Source organism: Bos indicus x Bos taurus, chromosome 3 (assembly GCF_003369695.1).
Source record: "Bos indicus x Bos taurus breed Angus x Brahman F1 hybrid chromosome 3, Bos_hybrid_MaternalHap_v2.0, whole genome shotgun sequence".
In the NCBI taxonomy this organism is placed as follows: Eukaryota; Metazoa; Chordata; class Mammalia; order Artiodactyla; family Bovidae; genus Bos; species Bos indicus x Bos taurus.
In genome coordinates, this window is record NC_040078.1 from 105504031 (window position 1) to 105516617 (window position 12587).

The following is a 12587-nucleotide window of genomic DNA, read 5'->3' on the forward strand; positions in this document are numbered from 1 at the left end:
CCCTGCACTCCTGCAGCCTCAGGAGTGGGATCTGCTTCCTGCAGTGGCTCTCATTAGTTTATCCTGGTGTTCCGTTTATTCTTTCAGTCCACCTACATCAGTGTAAGCCGTTCCCTATAGTAAATTCCCTGTGTTGAAAAACCTAGGGCGATTTCTGTTTTCCTCACTGGACCTTGACTGATACAAACTATTAGGAAAGTGGTACTCATTTTTCACTGGGGCACTGAACCAAAGGAAAGTTAATTTGGAAGTACCAGGGGTCATCGTGAGAGGGCAGCCTGCCTAACAGGAGGGCTGAGACAGACGACAGGTCCCTGACACATTTAAGCACCCAGATCTAGCTTCATATGAAGCCAAATCTACTTCCTGGACTTTTTAGTTATCTGGGCCAGTAAACTTTCTTTCTTTTATTTTTGCTTCAAACATATCAGGTTGCGTTTCTGTTGTTTACACCCAAGAGTCCTGACTAATCCAGATCTCCTCACCCCCAGCCCCAGACCAGGTGCTCCACTCCACAGACACTGAACAGCCAAGACCAACCACCTCCTACTGAAAACTTTAATGAAATCAATAAGTTAATAAGTTAACAAAGTGAGGTACTTGCATATCCGAGAACCGGGTTGGTGGGGAACCTCGATCATGAAGGAGGGAGGGCTTCTCCCCAAGTCTCCTTTGGTCATGGGGCGATCCCAGCCTCCTGCCCCTCTCCACAGCTCTGTCTCTCAGGGGGTGGAGGTGTGGCTCTCTGGGGACAGTGTAGTGCGGGTGAGGTGAGCCAGGACAGGCTCCATCCAGGGCATGATGGTCACATGCAGAGGGCATGTGGGGGCAGGGGCTGGGCACCTGGGGGCTGAGCAAGGTCCAACCCCAGCCCTGGCGCTGGTGCATGCAGGTCCCCAGTCATGAGATGCAGGCAGCTGGGCCTGAGCCCCTTATTCCCTGGTGCCCCACAGAGGGTCACCATTAGTCCACTCCCCGTCACCCTCCTGCCACCTGCATTGGCTCTGCAGAAGAGGGACAAAGCGGTAGGGATACCAAAGAGGTGCTGGGGGCCTGCAGTGGATGGGGGCTTATGCGGTAAGGGGGCTGCCAACTGAAGTGAAGAGGAGGGTAAGGAAGGAGGGGAAACAGTGCGTGTGAGCGCCATATGCACAGTTGGTGCCTGATGAATGGGACTTGCTTGATGTTTATTATTCTCTCTGGGAGTTAGAGCGACTAGGAGCAGGGCAAGCCTAGACAGAAGCGGACCTGACAGCCACCCTGGGAAAGGGCCTGGGGGCTTTCCAGGGCTGTCCAGACCCCAAGAGGCCTAGCCTTGAGTCGTGCTGTGGGGATACCAAGGAGGGCCCTTAGGGACAGGCAGAGGCAGCAGTTAGGGCTCCTGGACCTATGAGGAGTAACTCTTCTTGAGAAAAGGGAGCTGGTAAAGCTCTGGGGTGGGGCCTGGCGAGACCTGGGGTCACGTGAGAGCTCCCTCTCCTACCTGGATGGGGTTGGTAGGAGTGGACATCCCTCTGCAGGCCACTGGCCTCAGCTGCGGAGACCCAGCAAACGCTGAGTGGCTCTGTGCTGAAGTCTCCAAGTGTAGGTAATTGTCTTTGTCAGCAGGAATGCTGAGAGGCTACCTGCGTGTCTGGGGAAACTGTAGGGACATGTTTGTCTGACCGTGGGAGCACTGTCTGGGAGATTTGGGGGCAGAACACAGACAGTTATGCTGTCAGAGGTGCCTAGGGCCAGAGGGGAGTGAACACTGGCAGGAAGAGGGAGCCCCTGGGTGTGGACACCTGCAAATGGGAAGAAAGGCCCAGGCACTGTCCTTGGGGAGGCAAGGGAGAAACAGGCCCCATGCTGGGAGGGGAGAAGAGGGGTTGATAAGCCAAAGATCAGGGATGGGGGTCATAGCCAAGCAGCCTGAGACCAGCTACAGCTGGGGGCCCATCTCCCAGGGTGGGAGGGGCAGAGGGACCCCATGGGGGTCCCCAAAGTTGCATATTTAACATAGTTTGCATATATGGTGCCCACCTGCCTGGCGGCAGGCTCCTGTGCTTATGGGTACCTGTGTGGGCACCATGGGCCCACCCCCAAGTGGAGTGGGGTCTTGGCGGGAAGGCTTCCCTGCTCTGTCCGAAGGGCGGGCCAAAGACCTCGCCTTGCATAGCTGGAAGCTGGGTCAGGGCCCAGGGCCCCAGCGCCCTGTTCCCACTCCAGGGGCAGTGCCCCTGCCAGGCAGGCCCTGTCGGGCCTTGATGGAATGGGCAGGGCACTGGGGGACCCAGAGGCCGCCGGGCAGCCGCCGCTGCTGCCCTCCGTGTGGCCTGGCATCTCTCGCTCCTGAGGTGGGGCGGGTCGCTGGCACCCACGTCGGATATTTCGCCCACCCAGACAGCTCAATACTGCATGTGGCCTCTCTCCCCACGAGGGAGGGAGTTCAAGTAAGAGTCCGGAGGCCTCAGAGGGCGAGTCCGAGAGCCAGGCCGACGGGCTGGCCGTGTGCTGCCCCGCCCCTGAGAAGACCCTCAGTCCATGTTGGTGCTGACCGAGCGGGAGATGCTGAGCGTCTGTGCGGAGACAGAGATGTCCTCGTGGTCCACAGGGCTGTGGTAGTCGGAGGTGATGTCGGGGTCGAAGAGCGGCACTTGCACGGTGCCCAGGCTGACCGAGGTGCCAGAGCGCAGGCAGCGCGAGTAGAAGCCCAGCAACAGGTCCAGCTTGTGCTCGATGGACTGCACCTGGGGGCGGGGCGCGGCTGGAGGCGGGGCCTGGCCGGGGCCTGGGGGCGGGGAGCGGCCGGGGGCGGGGCTTGCCCGGGAGGAGGTGCGACGGGAAAGGCGGAGCTCGGCTGGAGGGTGGAACGAAGCTGGGAACCTGGGGTTTATTCCCACCCACCCCCGCAACGAAATTTAGTTGTGACGGGTTGGGATAGTCCAGATGATCAAGAGAGACAATTGAGGCAGGGTTAAATGAAGTAGGCGGGACTTGGGCTTATCTGAGATGCTAGCAGCCTAGGGCGGGGCTTGGCCGGAGAGGGCTGGTTTATCGGGGTCGTTTAGCAGGAGCGGGCGGGCCTTCTGGGAGGCAGGCCTTGTGTGGGGCGGGGTCCACCTCTCAGCGGATGCGTGGGCCCGGCTCCGGCCTGCAGTTCAGGTGCTCTGGGCTAAAGCTCTGAGAAGCGGACCCTCCCCTTGGGCCTAACCCGGGGGCCTTCCAGAGCTTCTCAGTCGACGGCTAGCTTCCCCACACCAGCGAAACTCCATCCCAACTCACCTGCTTCTCCACCTTGACCACACGTCCCATTATACTGATTTCATCCACCGCCTCCGTATCGGAGGGCCCTTTGTCACCCTTCTCCCGGGCTTTCCGGTCCCCGGGGCCCCGGCCGACAATCTGGTCCACCCTGTGGGGAAAGAGAACTGTCAAAGGACCCAGACACTGGCCACCCTCTTTCATACAAGAATTAGAGCTCGCCTTCTTAAAGGGGAGACATTCACCTGGGTGGGAGCAGGCCATCTGAGAAAGGGGGCCAGTTTGCTCTTCCAACAACACAAGAGAAGAGTCTACACATGGACATCACCAGATGGTCAACACTGAAATCAGACTGATTATATTCTTTGCAGGGAAAGATGGAGAAGCTCTATACAGTCAGCAAAAACAAGACTAGGAGCTGACTATGGCTTAGGTCATGAACTCCTTATTGCCAAATTCAGACTTAAATTGAAGAAAGTAGGGAAAACCACTAGACCATTCAGGTATGACCTAAATCAAATTCCTTATGATTATACAGTGGAAGTGAGAAATAGATTTAAGGGCCTAGATCTGATAGATAGAGTGCCTGATGAACTATGGACGGAGGTTTGTGACATTGTACAGGAGACGGGGATCAAGACCATCCCCATGGAAAAGAAATGCAAAAAAAAAAAGCAAAATAGCTGTCTGGGGAGGCCTTACAAATAGCTGTGAAAAGAAAGGAGGTGAAAAGCAAAGGAGAAAAGAAAAGATATACCCATTTGAATGCAGAGTTCCAAAGAATAGCAAGGAGAGATAAGAAAGACTTCCTAACTGAACACTGCAAAGAAATAGAGGAAAACAATAGAATGGGAAAGACTAGAGATCTCTTTAAGAAAATTAGAGATATCAAGGGAACATTTCATGCAAAGATGGGCTCGATAAAGGACAGAAACGGTATGGACCTAACAGAAGAAGAAGATATTAAGAAGAGGTGGCAAGAATACACAGAAGAACTGTACAAAAAAGATCTTCACGACCAAGATAATCATGATGGTGTGATCACTCACCAACAGCCAGACATCCTGGTTTGTGAAGTCAAGTGGGTCTTAGGAAGCATCACTATGAACAAAGCTAGTGGAGATGATGGAATTCCAGTTGAGCTATTCCAAATCCTGAAAGATGATGCTGTGAAAGTGCTGCACTCAATATGCCAGCAAATTTGGAAAACTCAGCAGTGGCTACAGGACTGGAAAAGGTCAGTTTTCATTCCAATCCCAAAGAAAGGCAATTCCAAAGAATGCTCAAACTACCACACAATTGCACTCATCTCACATGCTAGTAAAGTAATGCTCAAAATTCTCCAAGCCAGGCTTCAGCAGTACATGAACCGTGAACTTCCAGATGTTCAAGCTGGTTTTAGAAAAGGCAGAGGAACCAGAGATCAAATTGCCAACATCCACTGGATCATGGAAAAAGCAAGAGAGTTCCAGAAAAACATCTATTTCTGCTTTATTGACTATGCCAAAGCCTTTGACTGTGTGGATCACAAGAAACCGTGGAAAATTCTGAAAGAGATGGGAATACCAGACAACCTGACCTGCCTCTTGAGAAACCTGTATGCAGGTCAGGAAGCAACAGTTAGAACTGGACATGGAACAACAGACTGGTTCCAAATAGGAAAAGGAGTACATCAAGGCTGTATATTGTCACTGTGATTATTTAACTTATATGCAGAAATGAGAACTTATCATGAGAAATGCTGGGCTGGAAGAAGCACAAGCTGTAATCAAGATTGCCGGGAGAAATATCAATAACCTCAGATATGCAGATGACACCACCCTTATGGCAGAAAGTGAAGAGGAACTAAAGAGCCTCTTGATGAAAGTGAAAGAGGAGAGTGAAAAAGTTGGCTTAAAGCTCAACATTCAGAAAACGAAGATCATGGCATCCGGTCCCATCACGTCATGGCAAATAGATGGGAAAATAGTGGAAACAGCGGCTGACTTTATTTTTCTGGGCTCCCAAATCATTGCAGATGGTGATTGCAGCAATGAAATTAAAAGACGCTTACTTCTTGGAAGGAAAGTTATGACCAACCTAGACAGCATATTAAAAAGCAGAGACATTACTTTGCCAACAAAGGTCCGTCTAGTCAAAGCTATGGTTTTTCCAGTGGTCATGTATGGATGTGAGAGTTGGACTGTGAATAAAGCTGAGTGCCGAAAAATTGATGCTTTTGAACTGTGGTGTTGGAGAAGACTCTTGAGAGTCCCTTGGACTGCAAGGAGATCCAACCAGTCCATCCTAAAGGAGATCAGTCTTGGGTGTTCATTTGAAGGACTGATTTTGAAGCTGAAACTCCAATACTTTGGCCACCTGATGAGAAGAACTGACTCATTTGAAAAGACCCTGATGCTGGGAAAGATTGAGGGCAGGAGGAGAAGGGGACGACAGAGGATGAGATGGTTGGATGGCGTCACCAACTCGATGGACGTGAGTTTGAGTGAACTCCGGGAGTTGGTGATGGATAGGGAGGCCTGGCGTGCTGCTGTTCATGGGGTCGCAAAGAGTCGGACATGACTGAGCGACTGAACTGAACTGAACTGAATGGGGAGACCAAGTTTAATGGAAGTGCCAGGTCACTGCTTTGACCAGGCGAGCAGAGCCACCACCCATAAACATGACAAGTAAAACAGCTGCCTGATGGGAGCACAGGTAGGAATGGTGGACTGGGAAGAGGGAGAGACACAAGTGGGGATGTGAGTTATAAGGGGGACAAGGCTGAAGCTGGTCCCCTTTACAGCGACATGCTTCAAAGTGTTATCCCTACCCTCTATCTTCAATTTCTCTTTTCTGCCTCTCTAAAACCTCTCTAATCAAGCTTTCATTCCCACCATTTCACTGAAACCACAGTTGTCAAGACACCAAAAGACCTCCATGTTGCTAAATTCGATTCTCAGCCCTCACTATGCTTGACCTGTTAGCAGTACCTGGCACATCGGATCACCCCTTCTTTCTGCAGGTTCTTCATTTGGATTCCCAAACATCACTTTCACCCAGTTCTCCTACCTCACTCACTTCTCCTTCTCAGTCTCCTTTTCTGGTTCCTCCTTTATCTCCACAACCGCTTAACATTTCAGGACCCAGAGCTCACTCCTAGGACTTCTTTTTTTTCTTCTATTTACTCTCACTCACTAAATGACGTCTTCAGTTCCAGATTTTCCATGCCTCTATATACGGTTGACACCAAATCTTTATCTCCAGCCCATACCTCTCCTCCAAACTCCACACTCCTCTGCCAGATCCACATTCCATTTAGCTGTCTGATGGGCATCACAAACCCAGCATGTCCCAGCTTTCCTGATCGAAACTTGCTCCACTCATTGACTTTCCCCATGTCAATAAACAGCAACTTTTTCCTCTTGCTCAAGCCAAAAACTTTGGCTTTATCCTTGATTCTCTCTCTTTTTCCTCTTACACCCTATCTGAAAATGCTGTCAGCTCTACTTTCAGAACATAATTACAATCTGACCATTTCGCCTCCCCTTAATTGCTGCCACCTGGTGCACACCGCCACCATCTCTCGCCTGCACATCTGAATTAGCCCCCTCACTGGGCTCCCTGTTTCCATTCTAGCCCCCTATAGGCCATTCTCAACACAGCATCTAGGATGATCCTTTTAGAATATATCTCAGATTGCATCTGTCCTTTGTTCAAAGCCCTCCAGTGCGTGCGTCTTACTCTGGATGAACGCCAACATCTTTGCAGTGGCCCCCAGAGCTTTATATAGTCTAAGTGCTATTAGCCTTCTAACCTCGTCTCCTGCTTCCCTCATGCCAGGACAGGCACACTGGGCTGCTTGCTGTTCCTAAAACATCACCCCACACACCTGCCCATCTCAAAACCTTTGCACTTGCTGTTCCCTCTGGAAACTGTTTTAAACAAACTACAATCATGGGACTGTTTGCCTCACCTTCAATTTTTTTTCTCAAATGTCACCTTCTTGCCTATTTAAAAATCACAAATCTAAACATCCTAACCTTATTTTTCTTCTTAGCCTTTATCATCATCTGACATGTTCTGGTTTCACTTACTATCATCTGTTCTTCCACTGGAATGAGAGCTCCATGAAGCAGAGGCCATTTGTTTTCCACCATATCCCCACTGTCTGGCAAGTAACAAATAAACGCCCAGTGACTATTTCTTGAGAGAACAAATGAATGGGCAGTGACAATGCAGGCCACAAGAGGAAAGGGGCGAGGTATAGGTGATTGAGTTCTTGGTGTGAGAATCTTCCTACACGCTGGGCAGAGAGAAGAGGTGTTGGAAGAGGACTCCAGAGGCAAGAGGTGAGCAGCACTGAGGATAATTTGCCTATTCTATTAGGAGATGCTGGGGGGGGGGGTCACTGATTATTTTAAGCCTATTATTTTAGGACGAGAAAGCAGTCATCTAAAGACGTCCTTGAAGCGAGCAGGTCAGTAGGGTTTGCTTCAGGTTCAGTAAGGCTTCCCTGGTGGCTCAGATGGTGAAGAGTCGACCTGCAACGCAGGAGACCCAGGTTCAATCCCTAGGTGGAGAAGATCCCCTGGGGAAAGAAATGGCAACCCACTCCAGCGTTCTTGCCTGGGAAATGCCATGGACAGAGGAGCCTGATGGGCTACAGTCCATGGGGTCGCAAAGAGTCGGCCACGACTGAGCGACTAACACTTTCCCTTTCAAGTTCGATAACAGGTGCGGGTGGCAGGCTCCCGCTGCAATGCGCTGCAAGCAAGAAACGCCAGCTCCCGCCGCGGCCCCTAGGGGGCGCTCAGGGCTGCGTTCGGGCGCCCGCAGAGGGGCTCCAGCGGACCTCCTGCGGGAACTGGTGCCGCGGCAGTCCTGCCCCGCTCCCCCGGCCCCGGCCCCGGTGCACCCACCGAGCCTGCAGACTCTTGATCCGGCCCAGCATGTCCAGGTGCCCTGCTGAGTACTGTTCAATGACGTCCTTCACGTCGTATGGTCGCAGCGTCTCCTTGAATTTCCTTTTGGCTACCAGGAACTTCAGGATCCTGTGGGGATAGGGAGTCTCAGAGGACAGGCATTCTTTTCCAGCCCCCTCGCTGTCCTTTGCTACCTTGTCTGGCAGGAGGCCACCTCCTGCCTGGGCCACTGCAGACAGCCACACCTGAGTCTTGGGCCTCCCTCCCTCCCCACCACGCTCCGGCCCCAGCCTCCTGAGTTTGTTTGGTCTTCTTTGATATGCAGTCACTGGGAGGGCCGGGACTGTCGTTTCTCTCTATTGGGTGGGACACAAGCAAGGCACCCGTGAACACTGCTGCTAAGGAAGCTTAGGGGAAGGCATTTTTGCATATGCCTGTTAGCGCTCCTGTGCTGGACCCTGGACACCCCAAAGGGCATCAGGTACAATCCCTGGTCTCAGGAGCACTGGTCTGGGGTGGGAGACGAAGAGGACACAGACAATTATGGGGCGATGAGGGCTATGTCAAGGAGTGGAGAAAGAGGACTGGGGACCATGAGAAGGGAGAGCTTGGCTGGGGAGGTCAGGAGACATCTTGAGAAGTGATACCTTCCAGTCCCAGGGCAAGAGGAGGGGCATGAAGGGAGGCTTTGGGGACACAAACAGGCATGGAGGTGTGTGAGTGAGAGTCAGTCCAAAGTAGCCAGAACAGGATGTGAAGGAAAGGGGTTAATCAATGAGAGGTAGGGTGAGGGGTTATTCTGAAGATCCTAGCATCCCTGGCAGAGATTGGGCAATGGGAAGCTGGGGTGGTGGGGAAGGGGCCATGTGGTTTACTCTGCTTTAGCATGACCATCCTCTGTCCACCTGTGTGGGTAGAGGATGTCCTGGAGGGGCAGAGTCCCAGGCAGGAAGACCCACTCCAGGGGATGAGCCTGAGCTGGGGGTGGGGGTAGGGGGGTGGGCAGTGGGGTGGAGATACAGAAGAGCTGTGAGCAGTGTGGGAGAGGGGCCTGAAAGGCTTATGAGTCTGAGTCCAGGATGACTCCCATGGCTTGGGGCACAGGGTGGATGCTGGTGTCACTGCCTATCATGGGGTCATGGGAGGGGGAGCAGGACTGGGGCGTGCTGAGTGTGAGGGGCCAAGGAGAGCTGACTTGGGCCAGGGGGAAGCTTGGGTGTTGTGTTGCAGAAGCTGGTCCCTTGGAGGGGAGAGACAGGATGCATAAAAGAGGGGTGGAGAGAGGCCTCAGACTCTCTGGGAGAGGGGGTGTCCAGATGATTTTGATTTAAAAGGAACACAAAGGAAAGAGGCTTGCAGACAGGTGAAGCAGCTAGGGAAGAGAGGGGGATGAGTCTGGAAGGCCTAGGGGTGAAACTGGAGCTACCAGATGGACACAGAGATTAGGCTGGAACTCCATTCCAAGGAGTTTGGGAGCCAGATCCATGGCTACATGGCTAAAGAGCTCAGGGACTCTGGTCCCCACTGAACTGTTAAGGGAGACAGCCAGTGAAGCCAGGAGGACAGGGTCCTTCAAACTTTTTGACCAAGAACTACGATAAGAAATAGTTTACAGAAACTAGTATAAACATACACACATAACTGAAATAGAAGTTTCATAAACATTTATTCTTACTATGAAGGATGCACTCTGATACTTTCTTTTTTCTTTTTTGAATGCTGACCACTAAATTGATTTCACTAAGTTGACTCCAAACTGTTGTGACCTGTGGTTTGAACAGTATGGCTCTAGAGGAAATCCTGGGGGAAACAGACAGGCTGAGGTCAAGACTCCCGAGGGAAGACAGTAAGTTTGAGTCACGGAGGCAAGAGGGTGATGAGACTTAGACACAGAGATGGGGTGAAACTGCCTGTAAGACAGAGACCCAGGGAGAGCCAGGCAGATTGCTGATACACAGCTAGGGAGAGAGAGAGAGAGAGGAGGCAGCCGGACATTCAGGGAGAGAGCGGTAAGGGGGAGAAGCAGGGAGAAGACTGTAGTGTGAGTAGAGGGACTGTGGTGGGCAGCCATGCCCACCGCCCCACCTGGCCAGCCCTCCCGACATGATAAGTCTGCACCAACCCAGCCGGGAGCCATATGCCACCTCCCCACCCCACCCACTCTCCAGGGACCCCGCCAGCCAGCACCGTTGAAGGTGCCAGGCAGGCAGCAGCTGGTATGCCAGGAGCTAGGCCAGGCCTGGCCACAAGGGCAGACCCCAGATGGGGAGCAGTGGTAGGTGGCCCACCTCCTGCTTCAGTCTCACCTGACGGAACGGATGACCATCTTCACAGCGGGCATGACGTCGTCCACAGTGAGTTCGCACTGGTAGCTCTTCTCCTCCGCTACTTCCTCCGAGGGGCCCTCTGAAAAGTCAGGAGCAGGGGGCCCAGGTGGCGGTGGCAGAAGGGAGTGCTTGCAATCCCTACCACCACCCTGAGGGGTACAGAGAGGAAGACAGAGCCCCAGAAAGGGGCCAGAGCCTTCCTGGGGGCACAAGCAGACCAGGTTCTTGCCTCCCAGCTGCCCTACCCAGGGGAAACACCTCAGTTTGCTGCAGGCCCATCTGCCCTGTGTACACATCTGCCTGGTGGCCAGTGAGCAGGAACCACTTTAGGGCACATCTGTCTGGCCTAGGGCAAGTTGCACACAGCCCTGGAGGAAGCCCCACCGGCTCCACCATGCAGGACAGTGACACAGGGCTTGAGGCATCTGCGCATTCTCTCACATCAGCCTTATCCTTCAGCCAAGAGGGAATCAAGGGGCGGGGCTCCCAGCCCCAGCTCTGCTATGGAGGAAGCCTCTAAAGCAAGTCGTTCTCCTCCTGGGATAAGAGAAATGGCTTCTCCAAGGCTGGTGCCCAGCACTGCAGAGACAGGTGATGCTGTCCTGGCCCCACTGGGGCCAAAGGGTGGGGAGGTCAGGCAGTTTCTTGGCAGGAAAGAGGAGGCCCTGGGTACCAACCAGGTCCCAGGTACCAGCACCCTCCAAAGACTGGTTTGTGGAGTTCTGTAACTTTCCAGGAAAGGACCAAGAGGTCAGCCAGCAGCATGTTGGGGGATTGATACAGCACAGACAGAGGCAGTATGGCTGGGTCCCCTCCCTCCAAAGTTCCTGTCCTTAACCTCCATCCTTATCCACCCCCCTCTACACCCCCGCCCCCACCACCACCCAGGGGCCTGAAGCATGTCAGAGCTGGGAGAAGTCTTCCAGGGAATTTGGTCCAATCCTGTTTTTCAGAAGAGGACACCAAGGCACAGAAAAGGGCAGTAGCTTACCCAGGTCACAGTGTAAGTCAGGAACAGAGCTAGAACTCCAAAAAGCCACCTCTCTAAATGCAGCCCCCACCAGGCTCACAGCCTCATATCCACAGGCTGGGCCAGCAAACGGGCAGGGTGGGGAGCATGGGCTATGGAGTTGGACAGACCTGCTTAAGGATATCAGCTCTGCCATTTCCTTGCTGAGAGAGCTCAGTCTGCCCATCTGTAAAATGGGGATAGACACAACCCTGCTATTGTTAAGAGAAGTAGACAAGATAATCCAGAGTGGGGCTGTGCACAGTCAGGGCTCTCTTCAGCACGGATGGCCTCCTGCTCCTTCCAGAGCATGTTTGTAAGGCTGCTAGCTTTTGATGAGCACTTACTATATTCCAGAACTCTTCTGTTCACCTACTGTGGATAATCTCATATAATCCTCACAACAGTCCTATGAAGTAGATATGTTCACTATCCCCATTTTATAGACGTGGAAAATGAAGCCCAGGGAGATTAGGTTACCTGCCCAAGGTAAGTGACAAAGCCAGGATTCAAACCCAGGCAGCCTGGCTCCAAAGCCTGTGCTCTTTTTTTATTTTTTTCTTGTCACGTATTTTTTTTTTAATTAATTAATTTATTTTACTTTACGATATTGTATTGGTTTTGCCATACATTGACTTGAATCTGCCATGAGTGTACATGTGTTCCCCAATCTTTTTTCTTTTTCTCTTTCTAAATATTGGTGTTTTCCTAGGTGGTGCTAGTGGTAAAGAACCACCTCCCAAAGCAGGAGACATAAGAGACTCTGGTTCAATCCCTGGGTCAGGAAGATCCCCTAGAGGAGGGCATGGCAACTCACTCCAGTATTGTTGCCTAGAGAACCCTATGGACAGAGGAGCCTGGCCGGCTACAGTCCATAGGGTTACAAAGAGTCAGACATGACCGAAGCAACTTAACATAGCCAGTTAACAATGTTATGGTAGTTATGGTAGAACAACTCAGGCATATATATACTTGTATCCCTTCTCCCCATGCTCTTAACCACTACCAAATGCTACCTCTATATTCTCCTCTGATTCTCAAACAGCCTGGAGCCCAGCAAAGCAAGTATTATGATGCCCATTTTACAGACCAGAAGACTGGTGC

The 12587-nt window shown here is 52.2% G+C and overlaps 1 protein-coding gene across 2 annotated transcripts in view; it reads right to left on the reverse strand.

Moving 5' to 3' along the window:
- Positions 1–543: 543 nt before the first annotated feature.
- The window catches only part of KCNQ4 (potassium voltage-gated channel subfamily Q member 4), a 58766-nt gene continuing 46722 nt past the window's right edge, over positions 544–12587 (reverse strand). For both annotated transcript variants that reach the window (XM_027537659.1, XM_027537658.1), the window contains exons 11-14: positions 10454–10553; positions 8145–8276; positions 3265–3394; positions 544–2729 (exon numbers count right to left, since the gene is read on the reverse strand). In XM_027537659.1, coding sequence (XP_027393460.1) covers positions 2517–2729; positions 3265–3394; positions 8145–8276; positions 10454–10553 — 575 coding nt within the window. In that variant the 3' untranslated portion in view covers positions 544–2516. The remainder of the gene's footprint in view (positions 2730–3264; positions 3395–8144; positions 8277–10453; positions 10554–12587) is intronic.